Source organism: Delphinus delphis, chromosome 2, assembly GCF_949987515.2.
Source record: "Delphinus delphis chromosome 2, mDelDel1.2, whole genome shotgun sequence".
Taxonomy (NCBI): Eukaryota; Metazoa; Chordata; class Mammalia; order Artiodactyla; family Delphinidae; genus Delphinus; species Delphinus delphis.
This window is the reverse complement of record NC_082684.1, coordinates 147,764,929-147,792,008: the sequence shown is the minus strand read 5'-3', so window position 1 is coordinate 147,792,008 and position 27,080 is coordinate 147,764,929. Positions and strand designations below refer to the sequence as shown.

The 27,080-nt window shown below is 36.1% G+C and overlaps 1 protein-coding gene across 1 annotated transcript in view; it reads left to right on the top strand.

Moving 5' to 3' along the window:
• Positions 1–27,080, top strand: part of UNC13C (unc-13 homolog C) — a 574,105-nt gene that overhangs the window by 383,279 nt on the left and 163,746 nt on the right. The window contains exon 18 of the mRNA XM_060005943.1: positions 16,695–16,780. Coding sequence (XP_059861926.1) covers positions 16,695–16,780 — 86 coding nt within the window. The remainder of the gene's footprint in view (positions 1–16,694; positions 16,781–27,080) is intronic.

Sequence of the window (27,080 nt, the reverse complement as noted above, 5' to 3'; positions counted from 1 at the left end):
TGTTAGTGAAGAGATGCTAGATGGAGAATTGTTTTCTAATGCTAGCCAAAACTGCTTAAAGAGAGAAAAAATTCATGTTACTTCATCAGTTCTGAACTATAAAGCAAATGTCAATAAAATTAGACTAGATAAGTTAAATCTTGTGGCAACAGTAAAATTATGGAATTTACACAGTACAAAGCACCAATGCTATCACTAACTGTTAATATTAAGTGTGCTATGATACAGTTTATAGTCACTGTAAACTTTCCTTTGCCCTCATTCCTCACAGCTAATTAATCACTGCTAATTCTGCCTTCATTACAACAAAAGACTTTAGTGGGAGGAGCTGCTTTGAAGGAACAAAGTATTTATGATCAAATGGAAATTGAGGAAGAGAGAGAACAGTTAGGGGAAAGTGATCAGAAGACATGGGACATCAGATATGTTAAGAAATTATAAGTAGTCTGGGTGGCTGGAGCATGGAAAGTGTTGGAGAGTAGAGATAGAGTTAAAGTGGGGGTCAGATTGTCATTGGCCAGGCAAGTCATCTTAATGAGTTGAAACTTCTCTATGCTAATGAATGTGTGACAAACAATTGATGGTTTTAAAGTAGTGGTTTGAAATACTACAGCCTATATTCTTAAAAGGTAAATTAGGTCGTAGTATAGAGGATGAATTTGAAGAGGAAGAAATGGAGCAGATAGATAAACTAACAGGTTAGTTCAGCTCTTGAGGCAAGGGAGGGTAAAGACTTGAACTGGAGATGTGACAGTAGGAGCAGGGCAGGGACAAATTCTAAGGGTATGTCAAAGGAAGAATCCACAGGAGAGTAGAAAGGAGAAGATGCTGTGGATTGCGGAAGAGGGGGATGACCAAGTGTGCTATCTGGATTCAGGGCTGACTACTGAGGTTTTTTATTTAAGTAGGATTTATGTAAGACAGAGCCAGAGAAGTACTTCCAAATGCACCAAAAATACCATAGAGAGGTAGTAAAGTAAAATAAAAATATAGACTTCAGAAGAACTTATGTAACGATTAGGTAAACAAAGGATCTTTGAGTTATTTTTTTCTAGCACAAGGATATCTATTATTTCCTATAGGTAATAGTAAGAAAACCAAATTTGAAGCTAGCATGTCATAATACACAATAAGCAAAACTTGTAAAACAGATATCAGAGTAATGTCTCAGACCCCAAAGATTATCTTCTGTATGGAATCAGAGCTTGGCAAGAAGTAAATCTTGAGATTTAAATTTAAAGATAGACTATTACATAAAATATGAAGCTAATGATTTGAACTGTAAATATTTTAAGGCAAAATCAATAGGCTTAAACAAAACAAAACAAAAGAATTAGCTGTGAAGACATTTTCAATGCTTGGGAATTTCTGTTATTGTCATAAGAAAAAGAATGAAAAAGAAATATGGTCAAGAAGCATGAGCTCTATTACTGATTCTGTCATTGATGTGTTTCCTGTTTTAGGACATGTTTCTTAATCTCTAATGTTCCTAAGTCTAAAATGCGTGTAGTCAAAGTTATCTTTATGTCTCTTCTAAGTATCAAAAAAAATTGAATATTTGCTGCTTCTTTATTGGAGAAACCATGAGCTTTGGGAAAACAGCTCAAGGCTCTAATTCTAACCACCAGTTCCTCATTTGAAAAATGAGAATGACAACAATCAAATAGGAATTTTGTGAGAAATAAATGCATGTTATTTAGCTTTATAAAAATAATTATAGTATTTAGTAAAATGCCCTTTGATGTTTATTTCAGAATTTATTTAAATTTTTGTGTTTATTAAAATGATCGTATTCAACTTCACAGGCCTGTTCGAAGTAGAAAGTGAAAGTTCTAAATGTTTATGTATCATTTTTATGAAGAAAACAAATAAAAACCAAAAATAAGACTCCCTTACCCACTCCTTATAAATTTTCAGTAGTTGGGTGTATTTTTTCCAACTACGATTTTGTGCATGTATAAGCATAGAAATTCATTTAATAATATTTATTTTTACTTTTTTTTTTTTTTTACAAAATATAGGATAATATGTACACTAATCTGTAATTTGCTTTGTTCACTTAAAACAGCTTGACAGACATCTTTTCATGTCAATATAGGCAGACCTATCTTGCTCTTTTTAATAGGTGCATATTATTCTGTAGTTTCATATAACACCATGATGATGCAGTCCATGGAGGGGGACTCCTGGGACACAGGAGAGAAGGGAGTGGAAATAATGCAGGTATCAGAATAACATAAAAACTGAAAGCCTGTAGAGAGTCATTAAATAGCTTTTGTAAATCAGGTTCAAACAGGTCCTGAATTTTTCATTAATATTTTCTGCTTGTTTTCTAGCCTGAAATGTCCTTAGTAAAAAATTTTTACTATTATTTTAATTGAAATTTCTTTGACTATTAGAGAAGTGAGCATGCTTTTTCTATATTTACTAGGTTTTTGTGTTGTTTAATTTTTAGATTGTCTATTCATCTCAGCCATTTTTTCTAATATCCCTCTTTTTCTTCAGATTTGTAACAATTCTTCTTGTATTAATAGTATTATCCCTTTGCCTTTTATATATCTAGTGTGTATTTTTCTTGTGTGTTGTTTTTATTTTAAATGGTAGTTTGGTTTCGGTTTAAGTTTTTGTTAAATCGTCAACAGTAATAATGAGAACCCTTAAACCACAGTTTTTCAAGAATGAAAATCAAACTTGACATTGCTTATGCAACTGAGAAAATCCTGACACTAATAGCTTATTTTTAGATTCCCTGTTTTGAAGTTATTTGATTGAACAGTCTAGATTAAAGGAAAAATATTTCAAAAGTCATTTTGAGAGTCTTTTCTTATGGTAATTACAACCATTAACTGGGGTGCATAGCTTATCCCTTCCACCAGTTAATCTTTATCCTCCTCGAAAAGTACATACAAATCTTAACTTTCTTCAAATAACTTCTGTGAATGACTGCACCAGTACATACTTCTGCATCATATACTCTTACCTTTATTGTGTTTAGTAATTTGTAGTTAGTGCAAATTAGGTAAAATGTCCCTTTCCATTATGATGCATGTTTCTTTTTTTTAATTGAAATATAATTAATTTATAATATTGTGTTAGTTTCTGGTGTACAGAAAAGTGATTTGGTTATACATACATTTATCTATTCTTTTTCAGATTCTTTTCCATTATAGGTTATTACAAGATATTGAATATAGTTCCCTGTGTTATGCAGTAGGTCCTTGTTTATCTATTTTATATATAGTAGTGACCCATGTTTCTTTAAGTCACATCACCCAAGTGTAGACCCAAGAACAGAAAAACAGCAGCCACTCAGGATATCTTTGGCTCTTTTTGCCCTTGCTCCTTGGTCTAGCTCCTCTGTATTCTCTCACCTACAGCTGATGTTCTGCAGTCTCCTTTTCTATTTATTATCCATGTTCCCATTCCCCATGTTGCTCTTCTTCTGTTCCCCTTTGATATCATGGCAGTCACTATCATTTAAAGCATACACCAAGGTTCCTATCACTGTTGGTCCTTGATACCAGAAGTTCTGAATCTTCTCTTGCCAGACTTGTTCATGCTGCTGCTTCCCATCTCTGTACAGGCTACAGGAGTGACCCTCCATTGAAAATAAGCTGCTGTCACAGCCCCTAAGAACCAGTAAAGAGGAGGAGTTGTTTCTCCAAACTCTTGATTTTCTAAAACTACTGTTTTCACAGCCAGCTCTATTGTTTCACCCTCTAGCTTTCTTTGTGAGACTTATCAAATATATATCATATGATATGTATTATACATATATATATATTTTTTTTTAACTGTCATTTCTACTAGGTTGTAAACTTCTGAGGGGCAAGGACTGTGTGTATTTTATTTAGCCCTTAGTGCTGTGCATAGCACATGCTAGGCCTTCAATTAATAGCAACTTATTAACAAATATTACTTATTAAATGCTAAATGTTAGCACTCATTTGTATTATATTACCTCTTATTTTACTGCTCGTAAAATTATAAACTTTTTAGTTTTTTTCTAAAATAAACAAAACATTGCAAATTGGATTGAAGACGTGTATATATGCCTCCCTGAATTCAATTCCCTTTACTACTTGCCCAAACCTAACTATTAGAATACGTTTGATCTTTTTACCCCCATGAATTTTTTTATATCTTTATGATATATGCATGTATTTACTAGAAAAGTGTGTCAGGTATATGCCAACCCTCTCCCCTAGAGGCATCAACTGATCTGCCTAGAGGCAGAGGCTGAGAGCCTGAGAAAGTGCCAGTTGAAAAACTGAGAAAGCTGAACATGGGATCAGTAGAATAATAGGAAATAAGGCCCTACAAAGTAGTGGGTCCTGGTGAAACCTCCCAAGCATACAGTTTGGGTATGAAGGGATATGTCCTAGGAGACAGTATGAATAAAATATTGACCTGCTTTGAATAAGCCCAGTCCCCAATTGGATTAAGGTCATCTCTACCAACTTTAAAACACTACTGCCAGAAGAAAAATAAATCCTTTCTGAAAGAATACCAGTATCACCCAGAGACTCAAATTTACACACACACACACACACACACACACACACACACACACGCACACGCACAATTCTTTCAATCAGAAATAAGTAGGCATTGAACTTCCCCGATGGTCCAGTGGTTAAGACTCCCTGCTTCCACTGCAGCGAGCATGGGTTCCATTCCTGGTCAGGGAACTAAGATTCTGTATGCCATGTGGTGCAGCCCCCCCCACCCCCCAAAAAAATTTTTTAAAGTAGGCATTTTAAGAGATTAATAGAATCTAGAAATACAGATGTTATAATAACTATAATTAATATATTTAAGAAATTAAGTAAGAAAATGGAGAAACAGTGAATTTAAAACTAATGAAAGGATCAAATGGAATTTCTAGAACTGAAATCTACAACAAATGAAATTAATAACTGAACATATGGATTTACCGGTTGTTAGACACAGCTGAAGAGAGAATTAGTAAATATGAAGATGGTCCAGAAGAAAATATTCAGAAGGAAGTTCAAGTAGACAGTAGATGAAAAATACTTATCAAAATTAACTATATGCTGGATGTAAATTGTCTCAACAAATTGCAAAATATTGAAATTATTCAGAATATGTTCTTTAACCTTAGTTTAATTAAGGTAGAAAACAGCAACTGAAAGATACTTAGAAAATCCCCGAATAGTTGGAAGTTAAAAAATGAGGATTAAAAATGTAAAAAATTTTGATTGGATTACTATGAAAATACAGCATATTAGGATGCCGCTAAATGCAGTTCCTAAAAGAAATTTATACCTTAAATACACTTGTTAGAAAGGAACAAAGCCCCAAAATTAATTATCTAAGTATCTTTCTTAATAGAAAATGAACAACATATTAAACCCCCCAATAGTAGAAGGTAAAAAATAATGAAGAGCAGAAATTGATGAAATAGAAAACAAACATATGGTCATATAACTACTATCAAAACCAAGATACAGAATATTTTTATCACCCAAAAAATGGTGATAAAAATATTATCCCAGGCCCCTGGCAACCACTGATATGTTTTCTGTCCTTATACTTTTGCCTTTTCAATAATATATTATAGATGGAATCATACAGTTATATAGGTTTTTTTGAGTCCAGTTTCTTTTAGCATAATTCATTTGATACTCATCCACACTGTTAACATGTATCAGTTGTTTATTCCTTTTTATTACTTAGTAGATTGCGTTTTATGAACCTATCTCGATTTATTTATCCATTCATCAGCTGAAAGACATTGGCTATTTGCAGTTTTTGGTGATTGAAAATTAAGCAACATACATAGTTTTTGTATAAATATAAGGTTCATTTCTCTTGGATAAATACCTGGAGTGGGACTGCTGATAAATATTTAAATCAAGTTAAATATATTTAACTTGATTGCCAAACTGCTTTCCAAAGTGACTGTCATATTTTGCATTCTCAGCAGCAGTGTATCAGAATTCCAGTCTATCTTTACAGAAGCTGTAAAGATACAGCTTCTCTGTATCTTTACACATTTCCCAGCCCTTCATATTGTCAGGTGTCATTTTGTTTTGTTTTGTTTTAAAGCTATTTTAGTAGACATGTAGTGGTTTCACATTATATCAGTAATTTTTATTTGAAAGTACCTAATGACTAATGATATTAACATATTTTCTTTTCTTTTTTTGAATTTTATTTTATTTTTTTTTATACAGCAGGTTCTTATTATCCATTTTATACATATTAGTGTATATATTGTCAATCCCAATCTCCCAGTTCATCACATCACCACCCATACATATTTTCATGTGCTTATTTTCTATCTAATTATTTTCTTTGCTAAATTGTCATTCAGATCAATTGTCCATTTTTTATTGGGCAATTTTTTTCTTATTGAGATTTGAGAGTACTTTGGATATTCCAGATATAAGTCCTTTATCAGATATGCATTCTGCAAATTGTTTTCTCCTAGTCAATTGCTCCTCTTTTCATTTTCTGAAGTTTCTTTTTAAAAGCAGATTTTAATTTTCATGAAGTCCAATTTATCAGTATTTTATTTTATGGTTTGCACTTGTTGTGACAGATCTAAACAACTGTTGCCTGATTCAAGATCATAAGATTTTCTGTGTTTTCTTTTAGAAGATTTATAGTTTAGGTTTTGTGTTTAGATCTGTGATCATTTTGAGTTTTTTTTTATATGTTGTGAAGTTTGGGTCCAGGTTTACAATTTTTTTTTAATTTTTGCATATGGATACCCAACTAGTCTAGCAGACGTATTGAAAAGTCTATCTTTTCTCCATTGAATTAATGTAACATCTTATTGAAAATTAATTTACCTTGAAGATACACTGTTTAATATAGTTTCATAGTAAGCTGTGAAGACAGGTGTTGTAAATCCTTCAGCTATTTTAATAAATACCATTTTTGCTCTTCTAGTTCTTTTGCTTCACCATGTAAATTTTAGAATGGATTTGTCAGTTTCTACAAAAAGAGTTCTGCTGGAATTCTGGGTGAGATTGCATTGAATCTGTAAATCAACTTGGGAAAAATTAACATTCGAATGACATTAAATATACCAATTCATGAATACAACATATTTCTCCATTTATTTAAGCTTTACTTCATGTTTCTCCTCAGTACTTTGCAGGTTTCCTCATATAAATCTTGTATATATATTCTAGATTTATGTCTAAGTATTTCATCTTTTGCTGCTATTGTAAATTTATTGCTGTTTTAATATCAATTTCCAATGGTTCATTGCTAGAAAATAGAAATACAATGATTGTGTGTCTTGACTTCATATTCTGTGACCTTGCTGAACTTATTTAGTAGCTTTTTTTGTAGTTTTTTGGAGATTTTCTATGTAGATGATCATGTTGTCTGCAAATAGAGAGTTTTATTTCTATATGCCTCTGACGTTATTTCTTTTTCTTGCCTGTTTACAATCTTTAGGAACTCCAGTACAGTGTTTAATAGGAATAGTGAGAGTAAATACCATTACCTTGATCCTTATCATAGTATGATGTTAGCTGTAGGTTTTTGCATATTCTCTTTATAAGGTTAAGGTAGTTCCCTTTAATTTCTTAGTTTTAGGATATTTGTTTTTGATTTGTTTTGTTTTGTTTTTAGCATGAACAAATGTTGAAGTTCGTCAGATACGTTCTCTGCATCTATTGACATGCTAAAATTTTTCTCCTTAGTCTGTAAATATGGTGTATCACATTGATTCATTTTTGAATGTTGAACCTATGCTGCATTTCTGGGATAAGTCTGTTGCTCATGATGTATTATCCTTTGAATATATTTAAGGATTGAATTTGTCATTTTTTGTTGAGGACTTCTGCATCAATTTTATGAGAGATAATGCTGTTTAGTTTCCTTTTTGTATAATGTACTTTTTAACACCTTTATTGGAGTATAATTGCTTTATGATGCTATGTTAGTATCTGCTTTATAATAAAGTGAATCAGCTATACATATACATATATCCCCATATCTCCTCCCTCTTGCATCTCTCTCCCACCCCTCTATGTGGACACAAAGCATCAAGCTGATCTCCCTGTGCTATGCAGCTGCTTCCCACTAGCTAGCTATTTTACATTTGGTAGTGTATACGTGTCCATGCCACTCTCTCACTTCGTCCCATATTACCCTTCCCCCTCCCCATCCTCAAGTCCATTCTCTAGTAGATCTGCATCATTATTCCTGTCCTGCCCCTAGGTTCATCAGAACCATTTTTTCTTTTTTCCTTTTTTTAGATTCCATATGTATGTGTTAGCATACGGTATTTGTTTTTCTCTTTCTGACTTACTTCACTCTGTATGATAGACACTAGTTCCATCCACCTCACTACAAATAACTCAATTTCATTTCACTTTATGGTGGAGTAATATTCCATTGTATACATATATGCCACATCTTCTTTATCCATTCATCTGTTGATGGACACTTAGGTTGTTTCCATGTCTTGGCTATTGTAAATAGAGCTGTAATGAACATTGTGGTACATGACTCTTTTTGAATTATGATTTTCTCAGGGTATATGCCCAGTAGTGTGATTGCTGGGTTGTATGGTAGTTCTATTTTTAGTTTTTTAAGGAACCTCCATACTGTTCTCCATAGTGGCTGTATCAATTTACATTCCCACCAACACTACAAGAGCGTACCCTTTTCTCCACACCATCTTCAGCATTTATTGTTTGTAGAGTTTTTGATGATGGCCATTCTGACTGGTGTGAGGGTATATCTCATTGTAGTTTTGATTTGCATTCTGTAATGATTAGTGATGTTGAGCGTCCTCTCATGTGTTTGTTGACAATCTGTATATCGTCTTTGGAGAAATATCTGCTTAGGTCCTCTGCCCTTTTTTTCATTTGGTTGTTTGTTTTTTTGATATTGAGCTACATGTGCTACTTATAAATTTTAGAGATTAATCCTTTGTCAGTTGCTTCATTCTTAAATATTTTCTCCCATTCTGAGGGTTGTCTTTCATCTTGTTTATGGTTTCCTTTGCTGTGCAAAAGCTTTTAAGTTTCATTAGGTCCCATTTGTTTATTTCTGTTTTTATTTCATTTCTCTAGGAGGTAAGTCAAAATGAATCTTGCTGTGATTTATGTCATAGAGTTTCTGCCTAGGATTTCCTCTAAGAGTTTTATAGTGTCTGGCCTTACATTTAGGTCTTTAATCCATTTTGAGTTTATTTTTGTGTATGGTGTTAGGGAATGTTCTAATTTCATTCTTTTACATGTAGCTGTCCTGTTTTCCCACCACGACTTATTAAAGAGGCTGTCTTTTCTCCCTTATATATTCTTGCTTCCTTCATCTAGGATAAGGTGACCATATGTGCGTGGGTTTATCTCTGTGCTTTCTGTCCTGATCCACTGACCTATATTTCTGTTTTTGTGCCAGTACCATACTGTCTTGATTACTGTAGCTTTGTACTATAGTCTGAAGTCCAGGAGCCTGATTCCTTCAGCTCCATTTTTCTTTCTCAAGATTGCTTAGACTATTCGGGGTCTTTTGTGTTTCCATATGAATTGTGAAATTTTTTGTTCTAGTTCTGTGAAAAATGCCATTGGTAGTTTGATAGGGATTGCATTGACTCTGTGGGTTGCTTTGGGTAGTAGAGTCATTTTCACAATGTTGATTTTTCCAATCCAAGAACATGCTATATTTCTCCATATGTTTATAATCTTTATTTCTTTCATCAGTGTCTAATAGTTTTCTGCATACAGATTTTTTGTCTCTGTAGGTAGGTTTATTCCTAGGTATCTTATTCTTTTTGTTGCAGTGTCAAATGGGAGTGTTTCCTTAGTTTCTCTTTCAGATTTTTCATCATTAGTGTATAGGAGTGCAAGAGATTTCTGTGCATTATTTTTGTCTCCTGCTACCTTACCAAATTCATTGATTAGCTCTAGTAGTTTTCTGTTAGCGTCTTTAGGATTCTCTATGTATGGTATCATGTCATCTGCAAACAGAGACAGCTTTACTTCTTCTTTTCCAATTTGGATTCCTTGTATTTCTTTGATTAATGTGGCTAAAGCTTCCAAAACTATGTTGAGTAATAGTGGTGAGAGTGGGCAACCTCGTCTTATTCCTGATCTTAGTGGAAATGGTTTCAGTTTTTCACCATTGAGAATGCTGTTGGCTGTGGGTTTGTCATATATGGCCTTCATTATGTTGAGGGACGTTCCCTCTATGCCTCCTTTCTGGAGGGGTTTTTATCATAAATTGGTGCTGAATTTTGTCAAAAGCTTTTTCTGCATCTATTGAGATGATCATATGGTTTTTCTCCTTCAGTTTGTTAATATGCTGTATCACATTGATTGATTTGCATATATTGAAGAATCCTTGCAATCCTGGGATAAACCCCACTTGATCATCATGTATGATCCTTTTATTGTGTTGTTGGATTCTGTTTGCTAATATTTTGTTGAGGATTTTGGCATCTATGTTCATCGCTGATATTGGCCTGTAGTTTTCTTTCTTTGTGACATCTTTGTGTGGTTTTCTTATCAGGATGATGGTGGCCTTGTAGAATGAGTTTGAGAGTGTTCCTCCCTCTACTATATTTTGGAAGAATTTGAGAAGGATAGGTGTTAGCTCTTCTCTAAATGATAGAATTCACCTGAGAAGACATCTGGTCCTGGGCTTTTGTTTGTTGGAAGATTTTTAATCACAATCTCAATTTCAGTGCTTGCGATTTGTCTGTTCATATTTTCTATTTCTTCCTGATTCAGTCTCAGAAGATGTGCTTTTCTTAGAATTTGTCCTTTTCTTCCAGGTTGTCCATTTTATTGGCGTATTGTTATTTGTAGTAATCTCTCATGATCATTTGTGTTTCTGCAGTGTCAGTTGTTACTTCTTTTTCATTTCTAATTATATTGATTTGAGTCTTCTCCCTTTTTTTCTTGATGAGTGTGGCTAATGGTTTGTCCATTTTGTTTATCTTCTCAAAGAACCAGCTTTTAGTTTTTTTGAAATTTGCTCTTGTTTCCTTCATTTCCTTTTCATTTGTTTCTGATCTCATCTTTATGGTTTCTTTCCTTCTGCTGACTTTGAGGGTTTTTTGTTCTTCTTTCTCTAATTGCTTTAGGTGTAAAGTAAGGTTGTTTATTTGACATGTTTCTTGTTTCTTGAGGTAGGATTCTATTGCTATAAAGTTCCCTCTTACAACTGCTTTTGCTGCACCTGATAAGTTTGGGTCATTGTGTTTTCACTGTCATTTGTGTCTAGGTTTTTTTTTTTTCTCTTTGATTTCTTCAGTGATCTCTTGGTTATTAATTAGTGTATTGTTTAGCCTCCATGTGTTTGTATATTTTGCAGATTTTTTCCTGCAATAGATATCTAGTCTCACAGTATTGTGGTTGGAAAAGATACATGATAGAATTTCACTTTTCTTAAATTTACCAAGACTTGATTTGTGACCCAAAGTATGATCTATCCTGGAGAACGTTCCATGAGCACTTGAGAGGAAAATGTGTTCTGTTGGTTTTGGATGGAATGTCCTATAAATATCAATTAAGTCCATCTTGTTTACTGTATCATTTAAAGTTTGTGTTTCCTTTATCATTTTCATTTTGGATGATCTGTCCATTGGTGAAAGTGGGGTGTTAAAGTCCCCTACTATTATTTTGTTACTGCCAATTTCCCGTCTTATGGCTGTCAGCATTTGCCTTATGTATTGAGGTCCTCCTATTTTAGGTGCATAAATATTTATAATTGTTATATGTTCTTGGATTGATCCCTTGATCATCATGTAGTGTCCTTCTTTGTCTCTTGTAATAGTCTTTATTTTAAATTCTATTTTTTCTGATATCAGAATTGCTGCTCCAGCTTTCTTTTGATTTCCATTTGCATGGAATATCTTTTTCCATCCCCTCACTTTCAGTCTGCATGTGTCCCTAGGTCTGAAGTGGATCTCTTGTAGACAGTATACATACGGGTCTTGTTTTTGTATCCATTCAGTGAGTCTATGTCTTTTGGTATGAGCATTTAATCCATTTACGTTTAAGGTAATTATCAATATGTATGTTACTATTACCATTTTCTTAGTTGTTTGGGTTTTGTTATTGTAAATCTTTTTCTTCTCTTGTGGTTCCTGCCTAGAGTAGTTCCTTTAGCATTTGTTGTAAAGCTGGTTTGGTGGTGCTGAATTCTCTTAGCTTTTGCTTGTCTGTAAAGGTTTTAATTTCTCCTTCAAATATGAATGAAATCCTGGTGGATAGAGTAATCTTGGTTGTAGGTTTTTCCCTTTCATCACTTTAAATATGTCCTGCCATTCCCTTTTGGCTTGCAGAGTTTCTGCTAAAAGGTCAGCTGTTAACCTTATGGGGATTCCTTTGTAGTTATTTGTTGTTTTTCCCTTGCTGCTTTTAATATTTTTTCTTTGAATTTAATTTTTGATAGTTTGATTAATATGTGTCTTGGCATGTTTCTTCTTGGATTTATCCTGTATGGGACTCTCTGTGCTTCCTGGACTTGATTAACTATTTCCTTTCCCATATTAGGGAAGTTTTCAACTATAATCTCTTCAAATATTTTCTCAGTCCCTTTCTTTTTCTCTTCTTCTTCTGGGACCCCTATAATTCGAATGTTGGTGTGTTTAATGTGTCCCAGTGGTCTCTGAGACTGTCCTCAATTCTTTTCATTCTTTTTTCTTTATTCTGCTCTGCAGTAGTTATTTCCACTATTTTATCTTCCAGGTCACTTATCCATTCTTTTGCCTCAATTATTCTGCTATTGATCCCTTCTAGAGCATGTTTAATTTCACTTATTGTGTTGTTCATCGTTGCTTGTTTCATCTTTAGGTCTTCTAGGTCCTTGTTAAATGTTTCTTGTATTTTCTCTATTGTACTTCCAAGATTTTGGAACATGTTTACTATCATTACTCTGAATTCTTTTTCAGGTAGACTGACTATTTTCTCTTCATTTGTTTGGTCTGGTGGGTTGTTACCTTGCTCCTTCATCTTCTGTGTTTCTGTGTCTTCTCATTCTGCTTCACTTACTGTTTTGGGGGTCCCCTTTTCGCTGGCTGCAGGTTCATAGTTCCCGTTGTTTTTGGTTTGTGCCCCTAGTGGCTAAGGTTGGTTCAGTTGGTTGTGTAGGCTTCCTGGTGGAGGGGAGTTGTGCCTGTGTTCTGGTGGACGAGGTTGGATCTTGTCTTTTTGGTGGGCAGGACCATGTCCAGTGGTGTCTTTTGCGGCATCTGCGACCTTATTATGATTTTAGGCAGCCTCTCTGCTAATGGGTGGGGTTGTCTTCCTGTCCTGTTAGTTGTGTGGCATAGGGTGTCCAGCACTGTAGCTTGCTGGTTGTTGAGTGGAGCTGTGTCTTCACGTTGTGATGGAGATCTGTGGGAGAGCTTTCACCGTTTGATATTACGTGGAGCCGGGATGGACTCTGATGGACCAGTGTCCTGAACTCGGCTCTCTCACCTCAGAGGCAGAGGCCTGACACGTGGCCAGAGCACCAAGACCGTGTCTGCCACACGGCTCAGAGGAAAAGGGAGAAAAAAAAAGAAAGAAAGAAGGAAAAGTAATAAAATAATGTTGTTCATATAAAAAAATATTAAAAATTCAAAAGTAATTAAAAAAAAATAAAGAAAGAATGAAAGAAAGAAGTGAGCAACCAGACCAAAAAACAAATCCACCAATGATAACAAGTGCTAAAAACTATACTAAAAAAAATGACAGACTGAGCCCTAGGACAAATGGTAAAAACAAAGCTATGCAGACAAAATCACACAAAGAATCATACACATACACACTCACTAAGAGTAAAAGGAAAAATATATATATACCGTTGCTCCCAAATACTACCACTTCTATTTTGGGATGATTCGTTATCTGTTCAGGTATTCCACAGATACAGGGTACATCAAGTTGACTGTGGAGATTTAATCCCATGCTCCTGAGGCTGCTGGGAAAGATTTCCCTTTCTCTTCTTTGTTATTGCAGCTCCCAGGGTTCAGCTTTGGATTGGCCCCACCTCTGCATATAGGTAGCCTGAGGGCATCTGTTCTTTGCTCAGACAGGACAAGGTTAAAGGAGTAGCTGATTCGGGGTCTCTGGCTCACTCAGGCCGGGGCGTGGGAGGGTATGGATGTGGGGCAAGCCTGCTGCGGCAGAGGCCAGCATGACATTGTGCCAGCATGACATTGCACCAGCCTGAGGCGCACCGTGTGTTCTCGCAGGGAAGTTGTCCCTGGATCGTGGGACCCTGGCAGTGGCGGGCTGCACAGGCTCCCAGGAGGGGAGGTGTGGAGAGTGACCTGTGCTTGCACACAGGATTCCTGGTGGCTGCAGCAGCAGTGTTAGCATCTCATGCCCATCTCTGGGGTCCACACTGATAGCCGCGGCTCGCGCCCATCTCTGGAGCTCGTTTAGGCGGTGCTCTGAATCCCCTCTACTTACACACCCTGAAACAATGGTCTCTTGCCTCTTTGGAAGCTCCAGATTTTTTCCTGAACTCCCTCCCGGCTAGCTGTGGTGCACTAACCCCTTCAGGCTGTGTTCACGCCGCCAACCCCAGTCCTCTCCCTGGGATCCGACCTCGAACCGGAGCCTCAGCTCCCTGCCCCACCCACCCCTGGAGGGTGAGCAGACAAGCCTCTCGGGCTGGTGAGTGCTGGGCGGCACGGATCCTCTGTGTTGGAATTGCTCCACTTTGCCCTCCACACCCCTGTTGCTGCACTCTCCGTGGCTCCGAAGCTCCCCCTGCTCCGCCACCCTCAGTCTCCACCAGCAAAGGGGCTTCCTAGTGTGTGGAAACTTCTTCTCCTTCACACCTCCCTCCCAGAGGTGCAGGCCCTGTCCCTATTCTTTTGTCTCTGTTTTTTCTTTTTTTCTTTTGTCCTACCCAGGTACGTGGGGAGTTTCTTTTCTTTTGGGAGGTCTGAGGTCTTCTGCCAGCGTTGAGTAGGTGTTTTATAGGAGCTGTTCCACATGTAGATGTATTTCTGATGTATTTGTTGGGGGAGAAGGTGATCTCTACATCTTACTCTTCTGCCATCTTGAAGGTCTCCCAATGTCTTTGATTTTTTTATCAGGGCACCATAAACAGAATTAATACATTCTTTATTCTGGAGTCAAAAAATTAAAATAATAGATTTCCTCATTTTACGAGCTTAAATCACTGTAATTATATCACTTACAATTTTGTTGTTGTGTAACTATTACATAAAAGTTAATATACTACATATATGGGATATTTGTAGCTATCCACAAATGAAACATTACTTGCCAAAGGTTATTTTTATATAAAGGGGGTAAAATTTATTGTTGAAAACTAATTTTGTATATATCTAGGTTATATTTATTTTTTGATCATGGGAAGTGTTCTGTTTTAATACTTAATAATGCGTCCACATTTAAGTTTTAAAGTATCAGTTGACATTATTAGATAAATTGATAGATGGAAATTAGTAAGGGATATTTGATGAAACATGCTGTGGTTTGGTGAAATAGTATGTAGGATATGTGGTCTTTTCTTTGTTGAGGTTATACTGAGGTCATATTTACTTAAGTAACCCTTTCTATCCCATTCAGGGTTATATTACTCTTTTCTCTTTTTTTGATTTGGACTCAAAGATATAAATGAATGTGAAGTCCTTATTGAATTTGTCACAGTATTGCTTCTGTTTTATGTTTTGTTTTTTTTGGCTGTGAGGTATGTGGGATCTTAGTTGTCAGACCAGGGATTGAACCTGCACCCCCTGCATAGGAAGGCAAAGTCTTAACTTTCAATAAAGACTTTAAAAAAAAAAAAAAAATGGTCCACATCAAAAAAATCTTAAAAATAAAAAATAAATGAATGTGAGAGTTATTCTTGTTACTTTACATATATATGTATATATCTATATATATATATATTTCCTTAATATGTTAGCTTGTATATATGTATATAAACATTTATATACATGCACTTTATAAATAATATATTCAATGCGTAAAATATATAATGTATATTTGTTAGAACAGAAAATACTTTCAGTCTTGCATGTTGGCATGGGCTGAGTGTTTACGATGAAATGAAATGAATGAAATTATTTTCGCTGGGCTTATCATGAGATTGAAAACACATACAAACAGAATACATATTCAGCAGCAGTAGGAATCTTGTCTTTGGCTTAAGCTTGTTTGATCTAAAATACACAGCCTGCCTGGTAGTTCTGGAGTCCTGATTAATGGGTCCACCATGGGCCATTTTACCAGAGGAGTGAGGAATCTTTCTTGAAATAATTTGCTTTAAGCAAATAGAGAATGGAAGCACTCAAGTTTGCTTCGAGAAAAATGGCTGACAGCTGAATGCGAGCTGTGGTTTTTGCTGTTATATGGTATCTGCTCCTCAGATTCATCTGGCCTATCCTCAAATTGAGACATATGAAGACAAAGTGTTTGATAAAACTAAAGGGACTCTTTAGACACAAGCAAACACACAGCATAAGACATCCATCAGGAACCCTGGGCAACATTACATTGGCACTGACGTAACGAAGTCTGTTTTCCTTTCACCCAATAATTGTCTTTATCGCCACACTCTGGTGTTCAGCTTTTTTCCCCTACCCCTGAAAATTTATAAAGAGAAATCTCGTAAGTAAAAGTATTTATAAACAATGTAATAATTACCGTGGTGTCTGTGTAATGTGAAGTGTTTTTTTTCAGGCACATTTTTCTTTTTGATCTACTAATATATGTGTTTGCTTTTAGGTTTCCTCAAGAACTGAACATGGGAAAAATAAGTGCTGAAATTATGTGGACCCTTTTTGCTCAGGATATGAAAGATGCACTAGAAGGTAGGTACAAATATTTAAACTTATTAAGAGTATACGTTTTAGTTAAATTTTGATTTTGTGTTCTTGATTTTAAATGTAAGGAACTGTTGCATCAAAACATCGATCACTGTGATCAGTTTCGTTCTGAAACTGATTTCCACATTGTGGAAAGATAAAGATCGCAAAGTATTTAAAAGCCCTGAAGAAATGCATTTTAAATCAAATGGTCTAAGTTGCAGGATAATAGTGAGTATTTCATATGTAGGACAAAGTTTAGATGCAGGAATACTTTATGGCATAAATCAGACCATATTGAGAGGGTAGATGAGTAATATTAGTTCAGGTATTTGTCTACCTAGACTTAGAAATGGTATCCGATGGCTGGGCAGGTTAAAATATGGCCAAAGCTGGTGCAAAGACAATGGCAGGGCTCTTCACCAGAAACTCCACTTTCAATATACTCAAATCATAGAATGTAAAGCATGGGAAATGCAGCTCTCAGTTGAAAAACTATAAATTTCTTTGAGCACTCACCTTATGTTTAGAGTTGGAGGTAGTATGTTTAACCAGCCTAGGGTTCCTGCTCTCTAGGAATTTAAAACCTAGTAGAAAGTTTTCTTTGCACTTATTCACTATGTATTAAGCCCCTAGATGCTAAATGCCCAGACTGCACTCAGTATGGAAGATACAACAATGAACAGGACAGCTATGGTCCCTGCCCTCAACAAAATTATGCAGGACAGCTGCAAATATGTAGACGGTTGCAATGTGGGGGTGGTCAGTGCTAAAGATGATGGAATATCTGGAGGTGAAGCTCCTAAGTCAGACTTAGGACAAGGGAGCAAGGCAGGTTTTCTAGAGGAACTAGAAGTGTTGTCTTGACAAAGACCTGAAGTGTAAGTAGGAGTTCACTTTGGGAAGAGTTGAGCAAGAAGCATCTCTGTCTTGTCCTGGTCAAGGACAAAGCATTAACAAGTAGAGTGAGCACAGGGTTCATCTGAGAAGAGAACTCAGCTGGTCCTCTGAGCAACAGGTAGCAGGAAATGAGGCTGGAGAAATTGTCAGGGACCAGCATGTGCTGCCTTGTGGGCCATGATGAGAAGTTTGACTCTGCTAAGAGAAACGACAGACCATAAAGGGATTTCAGGAGGGACATGTCCTGTTCAGATTGGCAGCTTAGAACAGGCATTGGGACCGCAGAGTGGAAGATGACTGATTGAGTTTGTGCTCATTGTGCCACTGTTTTTTTCTTAGTGTTGCTGAAATGTCAGCTTCTTGCTAGGGCACACAGAGGAAGCATACAGTACTTTTCCTTATTTGAAAAAGAAGGTACACAATAGATTTTAATACCTGATTTTCTGGTAAAGTCTGGGTTTACCACCTAATTAGATAAATTAGGACTTATCCTTAAAATTATACCAGAACTTGCTCAGAGATGCAAACTCCTTATTCTGCAGTGAAGCGTTCCTTCTCCATTGTATTGATCAATCCTGCTTTCTCTACCTCTGCCTCCTACCAACCACAACCTTTTCATCAGCTCGTTTACTGCCTGGATTTCTTTTCCCACCGCTCTTCACAAGCAGCCATGTAGGGCTCAGGAGCTAAAGTCACCTCCATGAATAACCTTATCTTAATCCTCTGCATAGCAACTAATTACTATCCTTTATTTACTTGTTTACTCGGGCTTCTTATCTGTCTTCCTTGCCACAGTGCAAATTTTTTGCCTGTGATTTTTATCAACATATCTATATTGCCTAGAATGAAGCCTAGAAAATAGAAACTACTTGATAACTATGTGTTGTATCAGTAAAGACTTTACCAGTTAATCCCAACTCAGTGTAGTAGTAGAAAAAGCGGTAGAGACTTCTGTTTGTGATCCTTTTCTATGTGATCTTGGGAATATTTTAAGAGGTCAACACCTTCGTGTTTCGTTGTCCTCACCTGTAAAATGAAAAGTTCACACTGGATCAGAGGGCTGGGCAATGGGCAAGGATCCGCTCCTGCCCGTATTTCAGAGGAGCTTGACTATTTGGGAGCGTTCCACAGTGGCATTGCCCACCAGTGCACATTTCGTTTGGACAGGGCCTCTATCTTTATTTATATAACATTTGTGCAACTATTGGATGTTTTATTTTATGTTACCTTTGCTTTAAAAAATAAGTAGTAATTTTAGACAACTAAGTATAATATTTATGTCAGGAAATGTAAATCTCAAAAAATATAACATTTGTTTGAAACAACAATGAAATTAGAAATGCTACATGTAAAGCACCATAACTTTGGTTGGATGTTTATTGATTAGAAGTTAATAATTTTGTGCAAAAGCAGTATCCCAAAATGCTGAGATTGTATTATTAAAAGTCATGTCCAAGATCAAGGGTAAGTAATTATTTTGTGATTATCTTAGGTTTTCTGGAGACAAGAATCCTTTCCTTAACACAAATTTTTAAATATTTTTTTAATTTATTATTTTATTTTTTTAATAGCAGCTGTATTGAGATATAATTCACATCCCATACAATTCACCTAAAGTGTCCAGTTCACTAGTTTGCACATTCACACCCATTTTCAGGAAGGCATAATGAGCATAGTAAGGGAGTAATTTAGATTGCAGTTCCTGGTTTATGTATCTTCTACACCAGATGGGAAGGCTTTTGAGTGTAAAGATTGTATTTCTCATTTCTGTATTCACTGAACCTTAATAGAAGCTTAGTATGTGTTAGTTTACTTGAATCAAATTACAAATGGGACAACCTTATACAAAGAGCCTCACAGACAAAGCCAGATACTTATGTTCAAACTAAACATTTCTAGTATTGCTAGTTGGGAGGCAGCAAGAGATCTGAGTCTGGGAAACCCAGTTTCAGAAAGCTTTCTCACTTATGAGCTGCACCAGCTTGGGCAATTAATGTATAACATCTCCAAACTTGAGTTTCCCTTTCAGTAAAAAGGTGATAAGAGTTCCCAGGTTGGTGTGAGGATTACATGATACCTCAAATATACTATACTTCAAAATCACGGTGCTAATGGGAGGAGAGCATTAGTATTATATAAATGGAGAAAGATCTGTGAAAGTCTCAAAACAGTCTCCTTTAGGGGTCATTTAAGGTTTAAAACTCCTAGGACAGTGTTTACAAATCCATGTTCATTTGTTCCCTATCTCTCCGTCCTTCCCTTTCACCATTTCAATGTAATAGATGGCTTCATACTGTGACATTTTAAAAAATGTGACATGAATAATAATTGTTAAAGAAAATAAGGACTAGGAATACCTCACAGAATAGAGGGCATATACTTAAAAACATTCTTCTGGCAGGCTCTTTTGCATGTGATAGTAATGTTCTTACTCTCCCTATTTGCCTTATAGAATGTTGTTAAAATTAATTGACTGTGGAGGAGTGCTTCAGGCTATTGGCCTAGAAAGACTCTGTGTTGTTATATAATTTGGGCTACATAGTTTGTCTTATGATTAAAGCACCTGAGCCCAAGTTGTAAGTAACCTCTGATGAAGTCAGGTCAACAGAGAAGCGAGTTAGAATTTATGGAGTTAAGACTTTTTGATGCAGCGTTTTGCTTTACTTCATGAACTCATCAGCTGCTACGAAAAGAATAATTTAATTTAAAAGTAAAATAACTTTTCCCCCAACTTTACTCAGTCTATATGAGCCATCTTATTTTGTTTTCAGATTTGACATTAATCACCTTACAAATTTGATAAGCAGTATCAAACTTTGGTGATAACTTGCTGAATGAACCAGAATAAATTATTTTACCGATTTTACACAAAAGATGTACTTTCTGTGAAAAAGGTAGTTTAGGAAGAAAAGAGTCCCTGATGAAATATTTCATTTTATAGTGAAATAGAGTTGGTTTTGCAGAATTTTTTTCTAAAACAGTTATTCTAAAGGCTTTTATAGTCTTTAGCCTGGCTGGTAAAAATACAGGTTTTGCAGTAAGTTAGATCTATGTGTGAGTTCAGGCTCGGCTACTTTCCATTAATTTGTTAGCTATGATCTTGGACAGTTTATTAAAGTAAGTCTCAGTTTCCATATTTTAAAATTAGGGACAAAAATACCTACCTTACAAGGTTATTTTAAGGAGAAAGGAAGAAAGAGAGAGAGATATGGGGGCAAGGAGCGGATAGTTTCCTAGTGCATAATAAATACTCAAACATTAGCCATTATCACAATCTTGAGGATTATAATTTAGTAAACAAAAACTTTCAGATGATTTATAATACCACCCAAAAGTCTAGATGCCTGTTCCTGAAAGTTTTACTTGGCGATTGCAGTTGACGGCACACGTTTTATATGTCATCTTGGTATCCATAGAACTGGGTTGCCTGGCAATCAAGGCAGTCCTGTTCAGGGCCCTGATTGTGTAACATATGTGGGTGTCTTCAAAGTCTCTATTAAAAGCAAACCCAGCTAGGCCCCAAGATAGCAGCCATTTGGTGGATTGGGTCCTCAAGCATTCAGGTGGTTTCTAATTAATAATTCTGTAGAGTAGTGCTTGGGATTCTTTAAATACTACTCCTTAAATTGGAATTTGTGGCTGGGCTTTAAGTCATATTCTGAAATTGCATCCGCTTGTAAGGATGGATGGGATGGGAGAAGAGTATCTAAAGCATTTGCCACATTCTCAGATGAATCTTTGAATAGAAAAATAATTAAAAATCATTGAAAATAGATTAGTTAAAAATGACTGTTTTACTTAATTAACTTAGGCAGAGATGGAATTAATGATGATATGCAAAATACAATCATCTTTCACCTGGCCTTATTTAAAGTCTCCCAGATCAGAGCTCCTCAAACTTTAATGTGTACAATAGTCCCTGGGAATCTTGTTAAAATGCAGAGTCTGGTTGAGTAGACCTTTTTGGGGGAGGGTAGGTGGTTCTCTCCATTTCTACCAAAATCTGAGATGATGCCCAGGCATCTGGTTAGTGCACCACACACTGAGTAGCAGCAAGGCTTTAACACTGGACATTCTGTCTTTTTACCACCAATCTTTCTGGTCTGCTGCTTAGTTATCATGTTGGTCCTCATCAATAGGTGAAAATTGTTAGACTGGCTTTGTAATCTTTCACTATCTCATCATCCTAATAAGCACGACTGTTGCCGTTAACTCTGCTCTCACCGTTTCCATGCACTATCTTCTCTTGATGTATGAATTTGAGTATTTGCATATTGAATATCTTTAGCATATCTTACTCTCTTACATTTATTTTCGGAGGCCTTCTCTCAAAGAAGTATAATTTTTTTTATTGCCCTTCACCCACATACAGGTCTCAGGCCACCCTGTGCATTTAAGAACATTGCCCTTGACCTTGTAGGAACGAAAACAATGAGAACACAAAGTCATGGTCACATCTCTCCTGGTCTCGCTGACCACTTCGGCTATACGGAAAGAACTGAACTATTGACCCATGAACTTCTCTAGCCTCCCTTAGAATATTCTTGTCCTTAACATCTTTCTGGTCTAGCTCATACCCTCAAACTATGATTTGATACTTGTCACCTTTCTTGTCTTCCTATCAGTAATTTTCTGCTGATTTTTAAGTTTACTCTCACAAATCACTGGTTGTCAATTTATCTTGATCCTCATATTTTGGTAGAAAAGATTGGCTTCTGACTAATTTCTGCAATCAGTAAAACCTCCCTGGAAACAACTGATTTCTTTCGTCTCCTGTTTCCTCCTCTCAATCTTTCTTAACCTTATTGGAATGACAGAGATTAAAGCTATGCCTCTGTATTCTTCAGAGACTGTGGTTGGAGCCAAGATTGGGGGCCCTTTGTAAAGGATCTCTCTGACCTCCTTTTCGTACAGTAGTGGTTCTCAACCTGTTTGGTGTCCTTCCCTGTTGCAACACTCCTCAGAGGTACAGCAATTCCCATAAGTAACAGAGATGTTGGTATTTCTCAACCAAGGAGAGATGACAGGTGGCTTTCCGTCATCCTGTTGAGAATCTTCAATATTACTCTTGTCCGGAAGCAACTGTTGAATGACTCAAAGAAATAATACAATGCTCACTGATAAAATATTAGCTTTTAGTGGATAATGTCTTATACCTGAACAAATTTTATCCTATATTGCATATGACTAATAAGTCATTTTCCTGTTCTGAAAGCTTTTTGCTAAGACTTAGGTACTTTGGCAACGGCTGCCAGAATGCCATAGAGACAGTTCAACACAACTTTAAGACACTTCTGCATTCCTGCTATTATAAAATGGCATCATAAACAGTACAGTCGCTTCAACTAAAAAGTGGGAAATCGTGGTTGACTTCTCTGCATCCTATTAGCACATGTGTACTAAAAGCTCTATATATGAAATTCTCTTCAGTAACTTTTCTATGATTCTTACTGCTGTTCTTGTTCAGACACATCTTTCCTGCTTCTGCCTTCACTGATATGGGTCTTCCTTTGTAGACACCTCCTGGACCACTGGATAAGGGTGCCTAGCTTACACCAGCTCCCTCCTCTCCTTTCTGTACCTGATTTCAGCCCTAGTGGTTAATACTTTGCTCCGTACACATACTATATGCTCTACCTACATCCACCTGTTAAAAATTTCCCTGAAATCCTTACACAAGTTTATTCCCCAGGAGGTGTGCATGATGCCCCCCACCCCCGCCCAGGCTTTCTCCTACTTGCCATCCCCAGCAAAGACTCATGCATTCTTCAAAGTCCAATTCAAATGTTACTTCTGTCAAGTTTTCCCTGAGAAGTATGTACTTCTTCCCTATTCTCCCATAATATTGAATACTTCCTATTGTACTATTTATGCATGTGCTTTACTTCACAGATACATCATCCACCATGCCCTGAGCTCTCATTCATCTTTGTATGAATCTTCCTACTGTCCCTTTCTCTGACCGTTAATAAAAAATGTTATGAATCAATGAATGCATGCATGAATATAAGCCTATGTCTACAAACAGACAAAAGCAAAGATATATGTTCCATTCCCAAACTCAAATTTCCAGTCACAATTTGGCACAAATCACACAAACCAGTTACAATCGCTCATATAAAGGAGAAATGTTTTGTAAGTATGTAGTCCCGATAATTATTTTTACCACATGTTGTGGTTGTAGCAGTTCTAGGAAGGTTTTAATAATCACAGATGTGGGGGAAAAAAAAACCTAAATACCTTTGATTTACCCAAAGAAACAGTGTGTGTGTATATGTGTGTGTGTTGCTCATGCATTTGTGTGTGGTAAGAGAAGACGGTAGGATTATAATGCTTTGCTTCCTTAACAAATTGTGAAATACCTCTTCCAGTCACACTCTGTTCATCAGTCCCCACCTGCTTTTCTACAGCAACCCACTAATTCGTTTTGACATATCTTCACACAGAATTCCAAGTCTAGATTAATGGACAAAAAATGAAAACAAAACAAAAGTAAATGGTTACTAACTCAGTGTTTTGCATTATTGCAAAAAGACCAGTTCTGTTCATTTAAATTGCAGGTCACATGAGTCAAACCATGAACTGAAACATGACTTCTGTATTGATGTATCAGTTTATATGTGACATGACAGCTTATTTGAGGGATCCTGTGTTATATTTGCCTCACACCCCCAAATAAAAAAAAGAACAAAGTGTATTTACTGGTACTTCTTAAGTTTTCCTGGTTCACTAGGCCAGTAGTTCTCAAAGTGTGGTTCCCAGACCAGCAAGCATCAGCATCACCTGGGAAGATGTTAGAAATGCAAATTCTTGGGTCCCACCCCACACCTACTGTTTCAGATTGAGGCCCAGCAATCTGTTTTTGATTTTTTTTTTTAAATAAGATCTCCAAATGATTCTGATGCATGCTAAAATTTAAGAACTACTAATCTAGGGAATGTATAATCAACATAGTGCCTTCTTCCATTGCTGAGCTGAACACACATGATTTTTTTTTAATTAGAATATAGCTGATTTACAATGTTGTGTTAGCTTCAGGTATACAGCAAAATGATTCAGTTAAATGTATATATTCAGATTGTTTTCCAATATAGGTTATTACATGATATTGAATATAGTTCCCTGTGCTATACAGTAGGTCCTTGTTGTTTATCTATTTTATATATAGTAATCTGTATCTACTAATTCCAACCTCCTAGTTTGTCCCTCCCCCTTCTCTTTCCCTTTTGGTATCCACAAGTTTGTTATCTATATGAGTCTATTTCTGTCTTGTAAGTTCATTTGCATCATTTTTTTAGATTCCACATATAAGTGATATAATATTTGTCTTTGTCTGACTTACTTCACTTAGTATGCTGATCTCTAGGTTCATCCATGTTGCTGCAAATGGAATTATTGCATTCTTTTTTATGGCTGAGTAATATTCCAGTGTGTGTGTGTGTGTGTGTGTGTGTGTGTGTGTGTATACATACGCACACACTATCTTTATCCATTTATCTGTTGATGGACACTCTCGTTGCTTCCATGTCTTGGCTACTGTAAATAGTGCTGCAATGAATACTGGAGTGCATGTTTCTTTTCAAATTAGAGTTTTCATCTTTTCTGGGTATATGCCCAGTAGTGGGATTGCTGGGTCGTATGGTAGTTCTATTTTTAGTTTTTTTTTTTTGTCTTTGCTGTATGTGGGCCTCTCACCATTGTAGCCTCTCCCGCTGCGGAGCAGAGTCTCCGGACGCACAGGCTCAGCGGCCATGGCTCACGGACCTAGCGGCTCTGCGACATGTGGGATCCTCCCGGACCGGGGCACAAACCCGTGTCCCCTGCATTGGCAGGCAGACTCTCAATCACTGCACCACCAGGGAAGCCCTATTTTTAGTTTTTGAAGGAACCGCCATACTGTTCTCCACAGTGGCTGTATCAATTTACATTCCCACCAACAGTGTTGGAGGGCTCCCTTTTCTCCACACCCTCTCCAGTATTTGTTATTTGTAGACTTTTTCATGGTGGCCATTCTGACCAGTGAACGCACAATGATTTTTGAAGATATATAAGTAAGTCAGAAAAATGTCCCTTATAATGCAAAGTTAAAGTGGAGGGATGGTATGGATGTATCAACTATGTAAGAACAAATTAGGAAAGAAAAACAAGTTCAAGGAGCAGACTGATTTGTAAATATCAATTTTTAAATTTTGTAAGTAAAGAGAAAGAAAAGAAGAATTAAAATAATAATTTTTAAAAGGAGAAGAGAAGTAATTTTCAAGAAAATAAAGGGAGGAAGGGAATGGACTGGGCCAAGTCCATTAGCACAAAACTCAATGGGAGAAAAATGACAGGAAAGATATTGATGACTCAGCCAAGTAGGCATACAATTCTTAGGTTAAGAAAAGTCCAGGAGTATTCAGTAACATAGAGGAAAGTGAACCTTCATTAGAAAAGAATGAAAAAGTTGCTTATTGTGTTTAATCTCCTCTTCAAAGGAAAAATAGAAGCTCATACCCCATTCATGTCAAGTAATTTTTCATTTTTTTGCCTTGGAGTCAAATTACAACAAAGGCAAATAAATTTCCTCTAATGTGAACATCTTTCTTTACATCTTTATTTATTATTTTGAATAGAGCAAAACTCAATGTATTTTGAAACATTTAATGCTTTTTTTGAACCATAATGCTGTAAAAGCTAAATGTTGTAGAAAGGAGATAACTAGCTTTGCCATCTATTTATGTTTTATTTTTCTTTTCAGTGTGACTTTAACTGGGGATGTTGGTAAGGCTTTGCATAACAGTATTTTTCACATTTAACTGTCCAGCATGCTTCATATATATTTTACAGAAAATTTTTATTAAGTAGAATAGATGGTCTTACTAGTGACATTCTCAATTATATGAAGTTTTGACCTCTTTGAGGGAAGGGTCCACATTGACCATATTCAGTCCTTAACAGATGCCTGGCACATGTAGGGGCTCAATAAATAATCATTCAATGAAAATCCAAGGTGCACTAAAACAATGTGTATATGAATGTGTGTGCAGGTTAACTACATGATTCAGAGTGATTTTCATCCATGTTAGAGCCCAGGAATGCACATTGTTAAAACTTCCTATAAATTTCCAGTCCATTCTATATTAAAGTACATTATTCATCACTTGAATTGTCCATATTGATATTTGGGCAACAGCATATCAAAGCTCCAGTTCAACAAGATGTCTTTCATCACATAAGCCTTTGAGATTCAATCCTTAGCCAAAGGCTTCCCAACATATGACAAACTCTTTCACATTAGCAAGCACAGCATGCAAAACATAGGGTAAAATTCTACTTCTATGAGTTAGAGCCAAATTTTAGCCATCAAACAGATTTCACAGGCTGGTTAATAAAAATTAGCTGTCAAATTATATAATCTAAAGTC